Raw genomic sequence first — 22432 nt, 5'->3', positions numbered from 1 at the left:
GAATTATTATCTCTGTAAAATTGTTTTATTTTTAGGCCATCTTTTCTTTTACAGTGAAAGTCTAGAGTTATGCATCTGATCAATATACTTTAAAGTTAAATTAAATGAAAAGTGACTGGTATCGGACTATTATGTACACTTGTGGCCTTTTAAAAAAAAACACATCTGTGGTAAGCCAATATATTAGAGCAAAACATTTCTGGCACAACTTCACCTACTTCCAAGGTGGAGGGAGATAAAAGTTGTATCAGTTGTTCATCTTCCCTTAAGTGTTGCTGGAGTTCCTACATTGTGAAGCCGATATATTAGGCACAAATGTGATGCCACCTAAAGCATGATGCAGGTACTGCACTAAAAAGCCACACACTGTTAAGGTACCATATTTGATTTTACTTAAACACATGTACATCACATTTCAACAATAGAAATTACACAATTTAAAAAACATTACACCTATCCATACAAGAAACCATTTTATAAAAACCTCAAATCCAAAAGACACAAAAGGAGGAGAGAAAAATGTTCACAGTGACGTCAACAAGGCAAAAATCAAACCCGAGCAAAAACAGGACACACTGAAAGAAAGTCAGGAAACTATTTTTAAAGAGTACTTGGCTGAGGCATGATGGTATTAGCAAGTGGCATCCAAAAAAAAAAAAAAAAAAAACCCCACAAAAGAAAAAACATTTGGAAATTAAAGTGAGATCAAACTAAAGTAAGTGAAGCTGTCTACTTCATGTGCAATTTTATTTTTTAAAATTTGTCATAATTTATATTTAAAAGAACATCTTATTTTGGAGAGTTTATTTTTTGCCAATGAATTATTTCAGATTAAAGTTTTTTTTAATAAGACATAAAAAAAAAACGAAACAAAAACACCACAATCAAAAGCCATAAATCTGAATATTAAATAAAATGGAGATCAATTTGGGATTCAAACTTTTAATTGAACATGTAAAATACAAAACAAAAAAATAAAAAACAAAACATTCAACCCAGAATTAAACAAAAATACAAAATGTTAGTCTGAAGTTTTAAGTCACTTACAAAAAACAGACAATCTCAACCCCCCCCCCCCCCCCCCCAAATAAAGTTATCAGATAATAGAAATGAAAGAAAAAAGTGCTTTTTTTAGTGCTTTAGTTGATTCTTCTTTAAGCTTGATGGAAATCGAATGACAAACAAATACAAAAATGTAGCATTTGTAGTTCCCTGTGGGATTTTGTTTCGTGGCTCATTAATTGTAAAACAGAAAGCATAAACTGCTAAACTGGCATTAGCTTTAGCCATTTAGCTTCTGGCTAAGTCAAACAAAGCTTAAGAAAAAGACTAACTCTGTGGTTTACACTAAATTCCATGTGTCAAAGACTGCTCACATAACTGCTGAACATTGATACAGAATACAAACACTTTACACCAACATATTAACTGTAAGGCTTAGTTGCAATAGTACAATACAGAGTCATATGATGATACTGTTTACAAATCCCTGAAGACACCAATGTATAATAATGAGGTTTAAACACATTTGTTTGCCAGCGGTTTAATACACAGTCATGAAACCCTCCACCTAAGTTTGCATCGCAAGCTATAAAGACACTATTTAACAATAGTATCAGTTTCTCTTAACATTTGAAGATTTGAACTGTCAGCAAGAGACTTGATGGACCTTTTGCTGTTCTTTTATACAATTAGACAATATTGAGTCAGAATCAGAACAAGATTAAAAACTACTTTTTTAATTTTCTGTTTCCTCCCTTCATAATTTGCCTGCAGACAGACTAACATCAGTCAGTGTTTATAAGTCAGATTAATATGTTTGGTTGTGAGTAAAGGCCAAATTAAGTCTACCACTAAGATTAACTGTATAGTCATTAGAAAACAGTAAAATACATCCAGTCCAGTTTCTCAAGAGTGCACAGTGTCATTTTTTTTAAACATTGTGTTTTGTCTGATTAACAGTTCAAAGCCTGAAAATGTTCAGATTACATCGATAAAGACACAGAAAAGCAAGAAATTAATATATTGGGAAAGCTGCAGGCAGAGAATAACTGTTCTTATTAATTGACTAGCGAATTAAATTATTATTCAATTTTCTTTAGCACAAAAACAAAATGTAGTTAAGTTTCCAGTTTAATTTGCTGCTACTAAAGTAAACTAAAGCCTGCAATCGGTCATGTGACAAACCTGAACCAATAAACTGCAGGTAAAAGTAGCTGTGGGAGTAAAAGTAAGCTTTATAAAACTTCTTCTTCTACGGGCTTTTACTATGTGAACCAAAAACGTCCAGTAGATTTTTCACAATAAAAGCCTAAAAACTATGGGAGGGATTGAACCCTTTGAGCTATCAAGAGGCTTTTAATTTAATATCAAGTCTGCGCACGTGAAATGCTGAGATGTTTATCAGAGATGAAAAAACAGAGACGCAATTCTTGTAAATGTTTTTTTCAGTAAACTAACCCTTAGAGAGGATGTAAAGTGCTCTCATTTGTGGATGGTATTGTTAATTTGTTATCAGAAACAGTGATTAATAACAGACTGTCTGATTCTGACAAAAAAAAAAATCAGTGATTAGTTGGAATCAGCTGATTTAAAATCAATCACTAAAATACTATCACTGAATTACTTTCATGGGTGACTGATGGGGGAAGACCAGCAGCTCAAACTGAAGTCAGCAGCCATCTAAGAACCTTCAGGTGCTTGTGTTTAAGGCAGCCATCGCAAAGGTCTTACTATGTCTCAGGGTTGATAGCTGTAGCCTTAGTAATGATCTTCGTGTACTGAGTGTAGATGGCTTCAAATGCCTCATCTCTGTGCATCATTGCGCCGAAGACCATAGGCTGCAAGAGAACAGAGGAACATTAGAACCAGGCTCAACACAAAAAGAAAACAGAGCCACACTTGTTACACATCAGTGTAACAAATGCATACTGTATAGAAATCTGTTAAAGTATTTAGAGTACATCACTTCTCATACTTATTAGTGGTACTTTTACTTGTCAGAGTGTATTCTTACATCTGTGAAATGCTTCTTCTAAATGAGTAAAAACAATTTTAGTTTCTTTGCTATTCTGAACTGAGCTCTTACTTTTTGGGTGGATGGTGTCGCAATGGAGATCCCCATCCCAGACCCAGGCAGCACTGACAAAACTTTGTACTGTGAGAAACAACAGAGCAGATCAGAGCAAATTCAGACCAATGCAAGAGAAACACATGTGCAAGAAGAGCAGACACGTTAGAAAGGTTTTAAATATCTGATGTTAGAAAGTAAAAGACTGTTTCCTGAATAAATGAAAACAAAAGCAGCTTCAGTACCTGCAGCACTTTTTGTTTCAGGTTTTTACTCCATTAAGACTTTTCTAAGAACTAACACTGCAGTGTAGTGAAATGACATGTCTGCTTTCTTTTTTTTAAAATTAATTAATTAACAATTTAATCTAATCAAAGACACTCAAATGTTTACACAGGCTAGTTACAGTGGCTTCAAAAACACAAGCTAATCAGGAAATGACATCACAAAGTAATCTAACTGAATATTATAAACCTGGGAAGCATCAACAATATTTCTAAAGTGAACACTTACCTTCTGGATGTCAGTAATGTCGAGCAGTTTGATGACTTTGTTCCTCTTTGAGGACCCGGACCTGGAGCTGGAGCTCTCGAAACACAGGTAACTGTAAAGACAGCAGAGACTCTGTTACCTCCCGCTCCTACAACGCTCTGCAATGGTGATTATAAGAGATTATAAGCACTCAGAACATTTATGGCACCCATCCACCGAGGATCAGCAACACACCCTAATGGAAACTTGCATACCCGATAAGCCAAACATAAGAATAGCCCAGCTCTTTCATCAGACACCCTGGCAGTTTATTTTCTTCTCAGAAGTCTGAAGTAACTACTGTTCATTATTTATGGTCTTTATTATCCTGCATCTCTCACACCAAACCGTAGTTGTTCGGGAGAGACCCTTCAGTGTTGGTACTCCTACACTCTGAAGCCCTTTCCCCTGAGATCATTTTCAAACAGAAGTTTACTTGTCACCTATTTACCGAAGCCTTTGGCTAATAATCTTTTTAACCTTTAACTTTTCAGGTAAAGCAACCTTAGGCTTTCAAACTTTATGTATAAATGTAAAAGTGTCATATGAAATACTTTAGTAAACGCAAGTTTACTGTTTGAATGTTCATACAAAGACAGAACCAAAAATGCTGCAGAGGCTGCGCGATGTCAGAAAACAAATGCGGGACAAATAAATGACGTACTCAACATGTTATCGCTCGCTCTGCTTATTACTACAGGTGCCAAACTTATAGGAGGAAACATTCTGTGTGATGAACAGATGTGACACAGTGTCTCTCTGCTCATTCTGTCAGATGACTTACTTCTCGGTGACATAAAGCACTCCGTTGCGGATGTAGTCTGTTGGTGTCTTCCTGTCTCTGTTGATGAGGCAGCAGCGCCAGCCAGTCTCACACACTGAAACAATCATTACAATTAAAATATTACTGGTAAGAAAACAGTCGACATCTAAAGTCCTTTCTATTAAACTGCATTAGCAAATAGATAATTCAGTTTTAGATTCTTTTATGCATCTGTAAAACAATTTTTTGTCCTTTTCAAGTAGAGTGTACATAAACGTCAAATTTATCTGTTTAAATTTACAATAAAATAATAATATGTGCAAAAAATGAAGGGTGTGAATCCTTTCTGAATCTACTGCATATTATAAGACCCACAAAGAATGATGGGCCAACACTTCAGACTGAGTTGGAAGGATTCATCTATTAATTCATTTTCTCCTGTAGTTCCTTTCTCACCTGTCAGAGGGCGCTCACTCTCTGGCAGGTTAAACACCTCATGAAAAGCTCCTCTCTTGGTGCTGTAGTATCGCCCTCCATCCTCATCCCGACTGACACCCACAGGAGCTGCTGCGGTGAGGCTGCCTCGGCCCCCAGCAGCTATCACCTGAGCAGGTAGACAGAAGCAGGTACACAATTTGCTAATCACTACAAGTAGCAGTGTCTGAAGCATCCCCGCAGTCAGATGTATAATCCAGTGCAAAATCATTCCTTACTTTACATTTTTCTTCTAGTAAGACAGACTTTCTTGTAGCTTTTAAATTGGTCTTGAGCAACAGTTCTTTTCAGATTTTTCTTTGGACACTGCCTGCTTTTTACTCAGTCTCAGAGCAGTCCTGGTACACGATCTTTTTCACTGGAATGTGTTTCAGCTCACCTGATGCGGTCCTCCAATACTGCTACAAATTTTTTATAAGGATACTTCAGTTCAGCCTGGAGGTAAAACGAGCACGTTTCCACTCAAAAACAGAAAATTGAAGGCTCTGAATTGAATCTGAATGAAAATTCTGCCAAATCGAAGAACTTAACCATAAATTGTCCAGTTAGATATTAGCTTCTCGCAGAGGTATCAGTATCTTTGACATGCAAGCATAAATATCTAATCTGCTGTTCTTTACAGCAGGAAACCTTCCACTGACCTTTACTGTAATCATCACACAGGACCAGAGCTTTTAAATGTTTTAAGCTGCTGCATCACCCATACTCCCCCCAAAAATGTACTCAGGTATGCTGGAAGGTAGGCTGAAACTCAGTGTACGTGCAGCTCAAGACATTAGTTGGGAACAAACATTAACTGTGTCTGTTAACACTGGGTAGGATACATCCGTCAGCAACATTAAAAACCCCTGTCTAACATTTTTAGGATCTAGTTAAAAAACCCCAGCTGTGATAAGTTGGAGCATGAGATGCTGCCAGAGGATTTGGTCGTGTCAGAAGCGTAAGCAGAGCGCCCATGGGAAGGTCACAACTCAGCTGAACAGCACATTTTAACCTCTTAACATCTACCAGGTCATCCACAGCCTGTCTGGGGTTAAAATATTTACCTAATTTGTTTTGCCAAGTAGAAATGCTCTAACAGAGGATCTATAACAGTTTAAATACTCTGGATTTGAAATGTAACATCTTCAACTTTCTTTAGCACGTGGCTTAAATACTCCAAAATGCTAACCCTCCCCCAGTGAGCTTTGCTGGTGACTTGGTGTTTGTTAAGCAGTTAACAAGATGATCAATCATTATTTCACCTGCCACTGCTTTTAATATTGAGGCTGGTTGACATACATTGTTTTCTGATTTAGGTTTAAATCTAATCTCTCATTTTATGGGATGTAGTAACTATTTTACACTTAGAAAAAGAAGACAACAAAACTTTATTCATTCTTACCTGAACTTTGGCATTAGATCTTACTTGGAGGTAAATCACAACATTTGTGCCAGATCTACATTTGTTAAAAGGGTGAAGCTAAAGGAAAGGTCACAGGGTCATCTGAATATAAAGTGGGAAAATCTGACTAGTACGCCAGGTGTAGTGTTACGATTCGGGACGTCCCACCCTAAGAGGATTTTAACCAGATAGACCAACACTTCAGCAGCTGATTGGTTACAGCCAGTGATGTCAGTCAAAATATCTGATCACAACTCTCACCACAGCACACACTATGGGCCTCTACACTGTGATTGTAAATATAACACACACACACACACACACACACACACACACACACACACACACACACACACACACACACACACACACACACACTCAGCGCACAATCCTACCTGTTCAGATTCAGACAGCTGGGAGAGAAAAATACAACCAGACCAGTAAGAACCAGTAACAAGCTGATCCAGTCTGTGCTGGTTTTTCCAGCCTATGATCTCACTACTGCAGGGTTTGTTCCTTTACGTCATGTAACTGACACAGACTAACATCAGCCCGGTGCTGAGATCTCTGAGCTCCGTGTGTAGATGTATGCAGGAGTTTGGACTCACTCGTCGGCCCAGCATAGTGTTGCTGCGCTCTTTCAGCTGCAGGTCGGTGGGTAAATTTGTCCAGATGATGTAGGGGGTGTCATAGCGCTGCCTCAGCTTGGGACAACTCTTAAAGATGAAGTCAATGATGAAGAACTTGATACCTGCGTATACACCTGAGGATTAAAGAGTAAAAATCTTTTATAGTGCATATACTGGACAAAAAAAAGTTGAATATGAAGCTGCTAAGCAAGATGCAAAGAGGAAGAAGAAGAAGATTCATGGATGTATTGAAGGAGGAAATGCAGAATGGTGCTGTGGCTAAAAAGGATGCTAGAGACAGGAGAGGACAGAGGCACACAATCTGCTGTGATGACCCCTAAAGGGACTCACCACAGCCATCCCACCCATCCCCAGCAGAAACGTTCATTTCCATCAAAACTATAAGGTTCCTTCAAAATGAGCATTCATCTACATTGTTGGACTTAATAGACACTTGTTTGAAATCTTTATCACAGGTCTGCATGCCTTTTTAACAGGCAGTAATCAAGACGATTCACAGGAACATCTGGCCTGTTATATATAGCTGTTTTCACAAGTGTACTGGATTCCTCACCTTTTATAGTGCACATGTGAACACAGATATCTGATGCACCCTTACACCCTTTGTGTGATGTTGGATTGTGCTGATGTGTGAATAGCACAGCTAATATTTCAGTGTATTCTCTGCTAGTGAGTGGGCACCATATGTGTTGCCTACTGCACACCATCTCCTAACCACACTCAGTGTTTCCAATTGTGTCATGATCTTTGAAGGGGACTATTTGCTGTTGTAATTATATATCGTTAGATTATGAAAGTTCTGAACTTTCAAATAATGTCACCTTGTCCCCAAGGAGCTCATCAAAAAGCAATCAAAAAAGCTTAATATTAGCTGCAGCCCTATATTCAGTGAATTTATGAAGGTATGACTGGAGCCAAACTTTGGACATAACATTAATGTTCAGCGCTCACATAGCTGTCGTGTTTTTAGACATGTGCATAGACAGAATATCTTTTCTCATCCATTCCTTTAGTGGATGATATATATTCTTTCATTCTGATATTTACTGAGAACAAGTGATTTAAATTTCAATAAGGGGGGAAATCGAGTGAGAGAAGGTGATCAACTTTTTACTTATTTATTTTACCTATGATGAATCCCAGCAGTTTGTACGGGAGCAGGCATGAGGAGATGAAGGCCAACCACAGACCAACGTACAGCTTTTGAGTCAGCTCCGGCTGAACCCACATGAACAGACTGCACACACACACACACACACACACACACACACACACACACACACACACACACACACACACACACACACACACACACACACACACACACACACACACACACACACACACACACACACACACACACACACACATTATAAAGAAGCATTGTAAATGGAACACCGGTTCTTTCTGAGCTGAAACATGAAACTGTGTGTAGAAAAGCTTACTTCTTTATTTTCTCCAGGATGTTGGCCATCCTTCCAAACAGATTCTGTAAGGACATAACAATAATAATTAAATATGTCAAAAAGAACCACTTGTGACCTTAGACCTCTCACTGTCCATCACATTTCACCTGAGCTTTCTGAGCGACATCCAGGACCAGCTGGAACTTCTCAGACACAGTCAGGTCTTCCTTAGGAGGCTCCTGAAAAAACAAAATGAGAATCCCGAATATCTGTTTTAAAGAACTTAACAGTTTCCATTTGGGACATCAGGACAGTTTTATGCGAGTCATTTCATAATAAAATATTTAGTAATGAATATGAGGAGGCCAGAATAAAGAGAGATTTCTCACCACTGGCTCTGAAACTTCAGGTACAATGCTCCACTGGATCCTCCAGCCTCTAAGAGCAGGAATCATGAGAAAATATGAGCTATATAATAAATATAATGAACTTCATTGCCTTGTATGCCCTTAAATGTGTCTTGTTGTATCAAGACACATTTAAGGGTCCCTCATCGGACCACTGTAATCAGATATTCAACAAAATTCTGCAGTAAACTTTTGCTCATATTGAACAGCTCTGATCCAGTCATCTGATCATCAAGCGACTGGCACTTTAACGATTTCAGATTCTTACAATGGTCAGTCTGTTGACTTTAAGAGCCAACTGTTCACTTAACACATAATTCATGACCCTGACATATGAATACACTGATAAGATAAGAAAAAAAAAGTATGTAAAAAGATGCTAACTACTGAATTTGCACTAGATTTGCCATGCGTCTTAAATTGGAGAATCTACTGAAGCCATTTTTTTAGTAACTCTAAAAGTAAATAACATATTTGTCCAACAAGTTAAAAAAACAAAAACACCACAGACAAGGGAACAAGTATTCCTGATAAACCTTACCTACACTGACTTGGTACTGAACCTTGACCTGGTTTAAAACTGTTGCCTTTTCTCTGGTTCTGATAAAAGCGGTGTGACTAACTTAGAGAGAGCAAAGGTTACACTAACTTGGCAATGAGGTAATTCAAGGACAGGCGGAGAATGGCGAGGAACAGGAACATGGGGATGACCCATCCATTCCACGCCACATACATGTAGACCTGTGGAGATCACATAGGTGTAAACACATTTAGTTTTGAATCAGTCTGTCTACTTGTGTTATATCTGTTATATCTGACCACCTGAACTCTGTGTGTGTGTGTGTGTGTGTGTGTGTGTGTGTGTGTGTGTGTGTGTGTGTGTGTGTGTGTGTGTGTGTGTGTGTGTGTGAACTCACAATGAAGGCAATGGCTGATGTATAGATGGAGTACCAGCTGGATAAGGCAGAAAGGTTCCTCATGAAATTGGTAACGGGTCTAAATCCTCGTTCTGGAAAGTAGACAAACTGACATCAGCTGACTTAATCATGACAAAGAAAACATCAGCTCTATAAATGCATAAACTTATTTGAATGTTTATGCATTTGGCTTGGGTTTAGTATATCTGATGTCCAGGAGATGTGAATGGGATGCGTGGCTAACAAGGAGATGCAGTCTGTCTCAAACCCAAACTCATTAATGACTATCACATACTAAATGTCCCCTTCTGTTTCCTTATTTGCTCTGTGGAGCACATTTTGAGAATTCCCTTGAATTTAAACGTTTTAACTTCTTACATAGTTATGAAATAACAACAGGGTATATCTATGCAAATGTTCCATTATCCTCGAGCTACTGAAAATGAAATGACTCTATCAATGACTACACTGCTGCCTAATCAGTTAATGCAATAGTTTTAACCCCTTGAATCTAATCTCTTCAGTTAAATTTTTATATTTAACGTAATGATGTTCTGTGGGACGTACAATATTGTCTACTTATTGCATATGATCTAATGAACTATTTTACCGTATCCCACAACGATCTATTCTTGGCCCTTCACTGTTTCACTTGCTCATGCTTCTGTTTATAGCAAATACATGACCTGTTACTGTAGTACTATTGCACACTATACCCAGCAGTGCAGCTCACTGTCTTCAAACAATGTTGCATATTACATTTGGTTAAAAAAAACAAGCAAACTTACTGAGCCGTCTCATGTTTTCAGTCAACCTGTGATTATAAAAAAGATAACACGATAAAGAACACAGTGAAAACCCATGTGGCTATAATAACTCCACAGCAGACCTGATCCGATTTTCATACTTTTCAGTAGCTTTATTGTTACGGTTGCAGTTTTACAATTACAAATATAAAATGCTTCAGATGTGTTTGCATGGCTGGAAAAACTGTGTGGATTAGGTGATAAGTTCTTGAAAAGCTCAGCACTGCAGTGTGTGTGTGTGTGTCTGTGTGAGTGTTTAAAGATGTAATTTTTTAAGTTAATATATAATAAAAATGTCAGTTCAAACAATGTCAGTTTTCAGTTTTCAACCGTTACAGTTCTGCTAACACACAGAAGTCTGTCACAGACAGTTTCAGAATGTTTTCTGACCTTTTGGCACTCAGTGGTTCCTCCGTCTCCACTGTCGTCTCCTCTGGTTGGAAGCGGAAGTCTTCGATATAAACACCAAATCGATCATAAAGCCATTTCAATAAGGTGTCAACCAGAGTCTCCTTCTGTTTGTCTGAGGGGGGAAACAAGGCAATTGTGATAATAATTAAAGGACCATTCAATTAATTGTTTCTTTTCACGTCAAACAAAGGTGAAAAGATGGAACATCTGCAAAAAGTGAAAGAGCATAGATCAGCCATACCACTGCCAGCAGCTGAAGGAGCAGACGGAGCTTTAGGTGTCTGAGATGGTGAGTCTTCAAGTCTGCAAGAGGTAGAAACTGTGTCGTGTCAGTCCAGCATAAAGCATAGGAGCAAGCCGCTTTGAGTCCAGCTCAGCAAATTGAATTAGTCTCAAATTTTACATACTTTATAAATAGAAATATGTTTCAAATAATGATTTTTGGTACATGAGCCGAAAGCTCAGGGTTCAGACCGTTTTCTTCTTCTACATGTGGGTTTGTATTGTACCAAAAAGACCAGACCTATCTGACATGTTCATCACAGCTCTGGCTGTGAGGACAGCAGCCCCACCCAAGTGATGTTTAAACACTGACATCCAATCAGGGGAAAATGTCTTAAAAGTTGGTTTTAAATGGGAAATATTACAATGGCTTGTTTTAGACAGAAGAAGACGTGAGGGACGCAGTGCAAGATAAAAACTGATTATGAAACACTAAAATCACCTTTAGTGGACTCAAAGTGCATATACGGGCTCCCTTTATATATGAAAATCTGAAAATATATATATACAACTAGCCTGGATCTCAGGGCATCGTTGATTTTCTGTTCCAGCTCGATGCGTCTGCAGCGCTCCTTTTCTAACTCCTGTTTCAGCGAATCCACATTGGACTCCTCTTTAAGTTTTCTCAGCTCCTCCTCTGAAACAGACAAACACTGGAAGTTAAAAGTGCTAAACTTATAATAGTGAAACTGGAGCATGACAACGTAGGTGACAAACTTTATTTTATTCCTATTAATACGATTAGTATTTTTTGAGGATGCGGGCACAAATGGCTTATTCACCAAAATCTCTCTGCATGCGTGTCAAATGCGGTCAGCAGGGTTATTAATAGCTCTGTGTGTGTGTTACATAAAAGGCCAAATATTGACTGATTACAGAGCGCTATCGGGACTGTACTGGGGGATGTTTGACGCTTACAATGAACTGACAACTGAAGCTGTGATGTCGACTCATCAGTTTCTACAAAGCTTATGGATGAAAGACTTGAATGACACTTGTTTGAATGCGATTCTGACAAAATAATTTTAACTGATTTGAGTGAGAAGAAAGAGACCTGACAAAAAACCTGGCACCTGGTCTGCTTCGTCTACGTAAATCTGACCTTGCTGAGCTAAAGTTCATTGGTTATCTTTCAAAATAAAACTTGACATATGAAGATAAAATTCACGGAATACTCACGCAAATAGTGCTTCTCCAACAAGGCAATTTCTAAGTGACCTTTAACCTCATTTAAATCTGTCCTGTCATCCAGAGCTGCAGAAAAAGATCCTGGACCAGCCTTAGAAAGAGCAGAAGAAAACATAATAAGCAACATAACATTAAAAAAAGTAAAAATACTGATTTTCTCTGTGTGCTTCTGCACCTGAGCATCACCCTGCGGCTCCACCTCTGCCTCCCTCACCTCCTCTGTCTCTCTGACAGAGGCGCGAGGTTTAATCACAATCTCCTCGCTGCATTCTGTGTCGGATGTGTTGGGCGACTCAGCCAGATCCAGGAACTCATCCCGCCGTCCCCTGAACCGGATCCTGTCCAAACGCTTCAACATGGTGGGCACCACAGAGTCGAGTGTTTACCTGAACATGACTAGCCCCCCAGCTGCAAAGACTAGAACAAAAAAGAACCAATTTGCAAATGCTGCACCACTTATCTGTGGATTTTTTACTAGAGAGAACTGAGTATGAAAGTGAAGCTACCAGTCAATCTACATCCCCACCCTCACCTATGGTCACAATTGGAAAATAAGCTTCCTTCCCAGGATGTCTGGGCTCCCCGTTAGATATAAGGTGAGGAGTTTGATCATTCAGGGCTCAGAGTAGAGCCACTACTTTTCCACGTCAAAAGGAACAGGTTGATATGGTGTGGATATCTGAATAGGATTCCTATTCAGATAGCCGATGTCTGTGGGTTTGTGAGGTGCTTCACAAATCCAGGAGACATGGGCCTCTTGATAATAATAGCAACTTCATTTACATAGTACTTTTCAAACAGTTACAAAGTGCTTCACATGTTACAACATACAGACATATAAGCGCATAATCAGCCATACCAACCAGACAGCGGTCAGAGTTATATCTTTCACACAGGCCTCTGGACAGCAAAAGCTACAGCCACCACACACTGCCACGCGATAAACCATTGAGATGCCAACAACGGGCACCGTAGGTAGACGCGGCCTTGAAAAGGTGGAAGATGATGGGCAGCTCTGAGGCATGACTGCATGTGAGCGCCAAAATGCAGCTTTGGGGGCAGTAGTAGCAGCAGCAGCAGCAGTAGCAGTAACTGGCAGAGTTAAACGCAGATGCCCGGCTTCTGGACGAGGGAGATGACTTAGGGTCTGTGCTCAAGCCAGGCAGCCAGGAGGAGTGGTGGCGAGGAAGCCCAGGTGGGGACACACCTGTGACAGCCAGTCAGTGAAAGAGCAGCATCCCCATTGGGCAGCAATCCCATCTGCTGAGTCCAAACAGTCCCCAGTGTCGCCGGTCTGAGGGACATCTCCGGTAGCTGGGAGGCAGAAGCATTATCCCACTCTGGACCAGATGGCCACTCAGGCCGTCCCGCACTTGAAAGCATGGTGCATCCACATTTTCCAGTGTGTAAAATTTGTTCACCAGTTGAATAGCCTCTGGGTATAGATGGAATGGGTGTCACCAGATACCCTTGTTACCCTTTACTAAAACCCATGGCTCTGAGTTGCAGGACATAGAGCAAACTTGGGATTTTGGCATCGTCCTGAGGATAAGCCACATCTCATCAGCCAGAGCCAGGAGATCTGCTGAGATGGCTGGCTCTTCTCCAGAGTTGGCCGAACTGGACCAGGGGTGTGTGTCAACACAATGAGCTGCTGGGACCGAGCACTGCAGAGTAGCTGCCAATTTCCCACTGCAGAAGACGTGTAGGGAAACCAGGTGCTTTCCTTGAAAACTCCATGATAAGCTCCTCCCTCTACCTAAGAGCCTATTTCAGTCGCTGGATAGCCTCTTGTAACCGTGAGCATGCCGGTAGGCAATGACAGACAGCCATGGCTTGAGGGCAGCAAACAGCTGACAGACAGGCTAAAAACAAGGCTACCCAGGCTAGGCTTGGTAGCAGACGAACCAAGTCAGGAGGCTTCAGGGTGTGTTGGTTAGCAGCGGTTGTACCATTAGAGTTGAAAAGGGTGTCAAGCAGGAATTACAAATTTCAAAAACCACTTAAGATTTAGTAAATCGAGAAAAACCTTAGAAGTCGCCAAGATACACCGAGAGTGGTTTGAAAGACGGTGGTCCGGAAGTGACATCAATTGATGGATGGATGGAGACAGCTGTTTATCACCATTTGTCACCATAATCAGTGATTTAGCAAAGCAGAGCCTTCCCTCCATGACAGCAGTACTGCAGTGCACGAGCATTTAAAATGCCATTTAAAACCAGCTGTGATGTCGACTCTGAATGGGTCATGTTTGTACAGTAATGTTTATGTTAGCCTTCCTGTGATTAATAACAGGTTTTTATAATTCTGTTTTGTTCTTTTTTACTAGCATTAAGCAAAGGTGTTTGTCCCGAAAAGAGGCTTGTGCACCTCTCAAACTGCTGAAGTCATGACAACGAGCGAAGTACTGCAGCTTAGAACAGGAGGTTTATAATGGATTGGATTTATATAGCGCTTTTCAAGGCACCCAAAGTGCTTTACAATGCCACTATTCATTCACTCTCACATTCACACACTGGTGGAGGCAAGCTACGGTTGTAGCCACAGCTGCCCTGGGGCAGACTGACAGAAGCGAGGCCAACACCAGTAGGCAAGTAGGGTAAAGTGTCCTGCCCAGGGACACAACGACCAGGACAGAGAGCCCAGGGATTGAACCAGCGACCTTCCGGTTACAGATGCGATTCCCAACCCCCTGAGCCACGGTCGCCCACAGGAAGCAGAGATAAGGGCTAGTCGTTGACTAATAGACTAATCGAAGAAAATTAGCAGATTAGACGACTACTAAAGTAATCATTAGTTGCAGCCTATTTATAATTAGGAACAGCAGTTTTTGGTATCCAGGAGGTTTACAATATTCAACATATCTGTTTCAGCATGCTCACACTTGTTGAATCAAACAACATCAAAGTGGATTGTTTAATTTAAAAATAATAAATAATAGAAACAATCACATTTGTATTTATTTTTTAAATCTAAACAGCAAAGAACTCTTTAGTCATGTCTGGCATGGAAAACCCAAGTAACTCTAAACTCACAGCAGGGCTGCAAATTAAATTAAACCAAGTACAACGAAACATAGAGACACACATTTGACACACACTGAACGTGTTCGCTTCCGCTCTACTATTAACTCTGATAACTGACCTGTGTGTGAAGCTCCTACAGCACTTAAGTCATCACAGTCTACTGCATGTTTATAAAGGGAGAGTCCACTTCATGCTACTGACATGAAGTCACAAAGTTAAATGTTTGTTTTGGGAGGAGGAGGAACTGTTTCATCATCTGCTCTTTAAAAACAGAACTGGCTGCAGATTTTGTGCCATCTCTTGTAAAACTTGGACTCTTGGTTTATGCTCACCACCAGCTCAGTCAGATTAAAAACTGGGATTTAATTCCATGTGACTCATATTAATTATACAAATGTACACCAACATTATGACCAACCGACTCAGTATTCTAACGTTGTGTCTGGACAGTGTAAGAACCGTACTGATCCAGAACTCAGCTTTTAATCAGCCCATCATTTTCTTGATTAATCATTTAACTTCTATACCTATTACACGTCATAAAACACATCATTTAAACATGAAGACTTCAAGTTTACTACCGGTACCTACTAATTGATAAACCGACTAATCATTTTGCCTGGCTCAACACTGACTGTCTTATCTAAGCCATAGACATGTTTCTGTAAATGTTTAAGCCGCTAATTATGATCTGGGTCCATTTGTTACTTTTGAAGCCAAAGAAGATTGTCGATATGCTTTTAAAGAGAAATCAAATTTGATATTTACCTGTAGTGAAAATATGTGTCCATCAAAATATGTCTGCTATGCAGGAAGAAAACACAATTAACTGGGACTTTGTTGTTTCTATAAGAAGGAAGCCCAAGAACATCCATCCATCCGACCTCTTCCACTTTTTAATTAATATAAAAAGGGAAGACTGGAGCTTATTCCAGCTGTTCCAGGGCAACCGCACAGAGACAGACATCTGCACACTGACATTCACAATCTAGACTCCCGATTTCACTTCACATGCATGTCTTTGGAGAGTGGGAGGAAGGCAGAGAGAAGCCACCCTACCACAGAAAAACATGCAAGCTCCAAACAGAAAGTTGAGAGAGTAATCCTTCAGAGTTTTTCTACTCTGAGCACTAACTGCACTCTCTTCACACACATATTCATATAAGCACTTTTATCGATATCTAAGCACTCTGACTAACATTAACACACAAGGATGCACTGGGGGTAACTCGGGGTTCAGTATCTTGCCAAGGATTGAACATGCAGACTGGAAGAGCCAGGAAGTGAACCACCAACTTTCCAGTTGGTAGACAATGCACTATATTTTTCATGTTTGTTATTTATTCCTGCTGTCTTACTATTCATATATTATTCCTGGCCAGTTGGTGTGGAGCACCCACAATTTCACTGCACATATAGAACGACAATAAAGGGCTATTCTTTGCTATTTTCCACTGAGTGATGTGATTGGTAAAAGCTATTAAATAATCCAGTGAACCAAAGACATAAGAAAATGTGGTCCTAAGTCTGACTGGTTGTAAATCACTGCTTGAAAATCTCAATGTAGCCAAAATCAAACTAAAATTTACTCCGTTTTTGAAGTGGTAAGGTACAAACACACATCAGCCTCTTTTCCATTTCAGGGTCCCAGAGCAGCTGGAGTATATCATTGCTGTCAGAGGATCAGAGGCACCCTGGACAAGTCACTAATGGGCCAACAAAGTATCAGCCATCCACATTCAGAATGTTCCAATCAGAATCTCCAGTTTTCCTAACATGCCTTTCTTTGGACTGTGTGAGGAACTCAAGCAGACATCAAGGAAGTATCAGCAACAGAAGAATAATCTAGGCTTTACTGTGAGGCAACAGTGGTAACCACCACACCACTCTGCCACCAAGGAGTAACACAGTTAAATCCCACACAGCTTTACTTCAGCTGATTTTTTCTCTTTTAAAATGCAAACATCTAATAAAAAGTTTTAAACTTAATAACAACAATTTTAAAGCATATTATTCTACATGTAATATTAAAATATAATATAATAATATTCTAAATCACCTGCAATAATGCCAAAGCTCAGCCCATGATGTGAAGCGCTACCCTCACAGAAATCTAAACTGAAACCAGAACCTCCTGTGTGTGATCACAACACACGAACGTCCTCAGCAGAAGTTACAGCCCTGCTCTAAACTACAGCAATGGCTGAAGGTGTGTTCAGCCTGAAGATCACCGAGCAGTCCGACTGGTCTGCCTGCTTCTGTTGGTTACTGTCTGAACAGGCAGTACTGACTGCATAATAACTGACAGACAAAGGCACTGACTGCTGTCTGGGAGCCTTTAATTATTACCGCACAGATTAGCACCTAACAGAAAGCAGGAGCAGAAACAGACTTTTTCTGACCTTTTGTAGGTAACACAGAGATAAATTTAACACCTTTAATGCTATCCAAAAGATGAGATTATAAAGGAAATCTGTTTGGAGTGATAAAGCCTAGATTTATTTATTATGACATCACATTTTTCAGTACTTCTAATCAACGTGACCTGACCTGGATAAGCAGTAGAAAAATTAATGGATCAACCCATAATTCCTATTCACTTCAACCTAGTGTTTCCTAGAGCTGGGCGATATGAGATTTTTTCATATCACGATATGTTTTTTTTTCATTTCAGGCGATAACGATATCTATCACGATATAAGCCAAATAACTATATTTATAAGATTTAAATGTGCCGTTGCTCACAAGTAAAATGTGAAATAATCAGCAGCTTGTTTTTATTTAAATATTTATTTCCCATAATAAGTTCAACAGGGTAGATGTACTTAAGGAACATGAGACTTTTTCAGATAAATAAAGGCAAATATTGCAAACTACACAAAAGGCAGCCGCTAAAGCGTTTAAGTTTCAAAATAGAACAAACGAAACAGACTAAATTGTCAATTCCACTTAGAAACAAAATATTAATTCTAAAAATAAATCTTAGTTTGTTTTACAGAAGAACAGACAAAACTGACTAACTTTTGTCAATATCAAATAAACTGAGAACTAAAAGGAAATTCTCAATCTCTCCTTGTTGTATAGCTGAGCTTTTCAAACAGTTTTAACAGTTACTTTAGTCTGACAAAAGCCGAATGACGAATTGGCGCTTCCAGTCAGAGACTGAGGCTACGTCCACACGTACACGGGTATTTTTGAAAACGGAGATTTTCCGTTTTCGTTTTAAAAAAGAATCCCGTCCACACATAAAGGCAGAAATGAAGGAAAATGCTGCTATGAACATGCCAAAGCAGCAGGTGGCGCTAAATTCCTAACCGTGCAGAAATGTTGGCCAATCAGAAGTCTAGAAGCCTCGGTGGGAAAAAGTAAACAAAGCTGGGGCATAGAAGCAGAACCGAGTCGTATGTGTGGAGGGACAGTAACTGTGTGTATATGTAAGCATTTAAACACTGCAGAGAGTAGAATTAACAGTAACAGTATTGTAGAAATTCATTTCACCGAAACAATAACGTGGCGCACAGTGTGACGCATGCACCAGTTTATTGTATTTCCAGACTTGTTTTCGGCACAATTTACAGTGCACGCTACTCTTGTTTTTTGTCAGACTTGAAATAGCCAAAATACCTTCACACTACGGAATTTCTATGGCTCTTCCGTTCGACAATCTCTCTGGCATTGGAACCATCATGTTTTCTCTTCGGTCACGCTCGGTTGATTTTTCTAGTCGGCACACTCATTTCCTCCATTACGCGCTGGCTCCATTACCCGCTGGCTGCTTCCCAAACAAACACATGTGCGGCTTGGCACTTGTGCTGTACGTAACAAGTCACGCGACGTGACGCTGCGGCTGTGATTGGTTCGGCTCTGCGCTACTTAATTTGGCTGACCTTTTTTTTCTTTTTTTTTTAAGAGGACAAGAGCGGCGAGGTCTATCGCGATAGCTTAATTTCTCTATCGAGTAAAAGTTATATCGCGATACATATCGTTATCGTTCTATCGCCCAGCTCTAGTGTTTCCCATGGATGTGGTTATTTTGTCTCTAGGGGACACTTTGCTAACTATGTACTCTGCACCTTCTTTATAGATTTTCACAGGAAAAAGTAAAGGTGTGACCAGAAGATTTCATGTGCTCATAATAGGCATGAAAGTCATGTAATTCGTGGCTTTTGATGATTTCTTTGAAATGTCCTTTTTGCGTAATGGAATGATAATGCAGCATTCATCTTTAATTACTTTAAACAAAATTAGGTGCACAAATTTACATTTATTTTGGAGCTTCTGTAATCTACACAGGATCAAAAGTATGCATGAAGGCTCAAGTAGACAGCTACTCTTTTGGAAGTCAACAGAAAATACAATGAGCCCTCTTTATGTGTTATTTTTATTATCTTATTGCCCCGTGACCCGGGAAAGGATAAGCAGAAGCAAATGGATGGATGGATGATATTTCATTATCTTATATATTAGATTATTTTGTTGAAATGTAACAGTAATGTAAAATGAATTCATTATTATTTTTGAATTCTGCCAACAGAGATATAATCAAATCCTGAGAAAATGATTTCCTTCCTAATCTTCCTGTTAAATTCATCTCATGCAGCACTTACAGTGTAAGTATTGTTTGTTAATAACCACCATCCAACTCTGTAAAAGAAATCTACTTCCAGCTTCCCCTAATGTGAATTGATTTCTTTAATGTGCTTATCGGCACCAAGTCTTATGTTCAGCGATAACAATGCAAACTTTTTTTAAGCTCCTGATGGAAAAGGATTTCCCCATTACCATGCAAATAGATTACATATTATCTTGTTAATAATATTTTACACATATATCGAAATGTATAGAAATGTTTTGATGATGAAAACAAATCGGGAATTTATTTTTCCATTATCCTACATTATATCCACTCACTTGTGGCCTGAGATTAAAGTTAAAGGGTATGAATCATGAAATCTAAATGGAGGCGTTGTGACACGGTGTAATCTAGTCCTCAGTTCATTCTGTGCTTCATAGGCAACTGAGTTGGCCATCATGTGCTAATCAACTGGACAGCGCACGATATTGTCTGGTTGTCGCAGATTGCTTGGATGGGTGGCGTTTTGTTTTGTCAAGCTTTTGAATTGTATGGCCCTCTATTAAACCCACTTCACTGTGGACAGTGACACTGGTGTTCCAGCAGTTTCCAGTACATGCCAGGCATGAGACCTGGTATTTCCGGGCTGATCCCTGAACATCCAAACCAATTTCCTGCATTCTGAGAGTAACAGACAGAACAGGCTGCCCTCCCAGAACTTTGCAAATAATCGATAGATTTTCAAAACCATGAGGAAGATTTTGACTCGTAGTAATGGTGATGAAGTCATATCTCGAAAAGTTAACTTGATCATTTTCAACTAATTTTCCTAATCAAAAATTTGATTTAAGAAAATAAGTATTTAACATCAAGTTTAGAGATTTCATTCATTTTTCAAATTATTTAGAGCATTTGATTAATTTCACTTTACTGATCATGAAGGTAAATATATTTTAGAGCCCATTAAAAAACAAAGGGTACAACAAACTACACAATACCTAACATGTAAATCGTTTTATTTTTGTAGAAGAATAAAATGTGCTCCTCCTCAGTCTGCAGCAGTTTGATCTGGCAAGTACTGTAAGTGCCCATTAACAGAGTCTTCTCCTCTTCTAAAATTGTGTGGTCCTTTCAGCCTGACTGAAGTCAACCTTAACAACATTCCCATCCCAACGCTCAAAGAGATCTTTGAACTGATGAAAGGAAACTCTCACGTGGAGTTTCCCAGTTTGGGGTCAAGAGCCAGACATACTCTCCACTTTTAAAATTAGTCTTAAAACTTGGTTTTTTTTTTGATAAAGCTTATAGTTAGAACTGGATCAGGTCACCCTCAACCATTCTTTAGTTCTCCTTCTAAAGGCCAAGCTTGCTGATAGAGCTCCATTTCTTTTCCACAAACTTTTTTTCACTCCCCTGGTGTTTATATACTACTGCTCTGTGTCATTAAATTGCATCTTCTGTCTACCATAGTGTGTTTCATCTCTCTTCTCCTTCTATTCATGCCACAGCTAGTCACAGCAGTTGGCTACTCCTCCCTGAGCCTGGTTCTGATAGAAATTTCTTCCTGTTAAAAGGGAGTTTCTTTACTACTATCGCCAAGAATAAGTTCAAGGGTTAAAAAGCTACAAATTACTTCTATCTAATAAAGTATTTTTTATATCATCATCAAGTTTCATTCCAGTCTTAAAATGACATTCTTATACCCTTTAAGACAAGTTTCAAGGAAAATTAAATAACTCCTTTACTACATTGAAGGGTCTAAGTAACAATCATGTAATTATTAATTGGACTGTTGATTATTTTCTCTGTTAATGATTTTTTATATCATATACAGGGATAAAAAAAAAAAACAAACAGCCCCAAAGAGGTGCAGTCCAAAACCAAAACCAAATATTCATGTTACTATCTGTATAACAAAGGAATATGACAGATTTGCACATTAGAAAGTTTAAAACAAGTGCTTTGTGCAAATGACTACAACAATAATTTAATAAGAAAAAATAGCTGCCTGGTAGTTTAGTACCCATGTAGTATATTAAATTACTAACTCGCTGTCTAATTAAGTTTTTTAAGACTTCCCATTACCCTCCCACCTTAATGTGTGACAGCCAATTAGCTGCAGTCTACAGAAAGCGCACCGGTCGGTCCGCGGAGCACAGGTTGGGCACACCTGGACACTCCAGAGAAGATGTAAAGAGAATCCTAACAGTGAAGTGCGAAGAAAAGAAGCAAAGGGCGAAGAAGCGTCTCACCATGAGAGCAAAGATGAAGCAAACTTTCCCTTCTTTCTGTTTTTCCCGGCGATCCAAGCCCACTGGAAACCGGGTCAAACCCGCTCCTGAGCCGATGTAAATCGGACCAGAATCCACTGAGACACGCTCCACGCCTGTCTCTCTCCTCCGTCCTCACAATTAACCCAGATGTGGGGGCCTGTGAGGGTGTTTAACCGGACCGCGTTGCTCCATCGGACACAATAATCACTTCTGTGGGCGGGGTGAGCAAGCGGCACCCTAAGAAGGAAGT

General features: G+C 39.4%; 1 protein-coding gene across 2 annotated transcripts; it reads right to left on the bottom strand.

Annotated features, from left to right (window-relative positions):
- Positions 1 to 369: 369 nt before the first annotated feature.
- Positions 370 to 22421, bottom strand: LOC113026215 (GRAM domain-containing protein 4-like). Of its 2 annotated transcripts, none has more exons than XM_026174732.2 (19): positions 22162 to 22421; positions 12486 to 12727; positions 12302 to 12401; positions 11639 to 11759; positions 11082 to 11143; positions 10820 to 10952; positions 10412 to 10437; positions 9624 to 9715; positions 9356 to 9447; positions 8689 to 8737; positions 8467 to 8538; positions 8339 to 8382; positions 8021 to 8130; positions 6852 to 7006; positions 4821 to 4968; positions 4386 to 4479; positions 3584 to 3674; positions 3089 to 3157; positions 370 to 2840 (listed from the first exon to the last, which is right to left on the bottom strand). In XM_026174732.2, exons 2-19 carry the CDS (start codon positions 12666 to 12668, stop codon positions 2733 to 2735), a joined length of 1749 nt encoding a protein of 582 aa, XP_026030517.1. In that variant the 5' UTR covers positions 12669 to 12727; positions 22162 to 22421; the 3' UTR covers positions 370 to 2732. The 2 variants fall into 2 exon arrangements, with proteins under 2 accessions (XP_026030517.1, XP_080160673.1); XM_080304547.1 differs by lacking the exon at positions 22162 to 22421 and adding an exon at positions 17396 to 17704.
- Positions 22422 to 22432: the final 11 nt, after the last annotated feature.

The sequence above is a fragment of the Astatotilapia calliptera genome, chromosome 7 (genome assembly GCF_964374335.1).
Source record: "Astatotilapia calliptera chromosome 7, fAstCal68.1, whole genome shotgun sequence".
Classification (NCBI taxonomy): domain Eukaryota; kingdom Metazoa; phylum Chordata; class Actinopteri; order Cichliformes; family Cichlidae; genus Astatotilapia; species Astatotilapia calliptera.
Note: the sequence above shows the minus strand (reverse complement) of the source record. Positions and strands in the feature narration are given on the sequence as shown.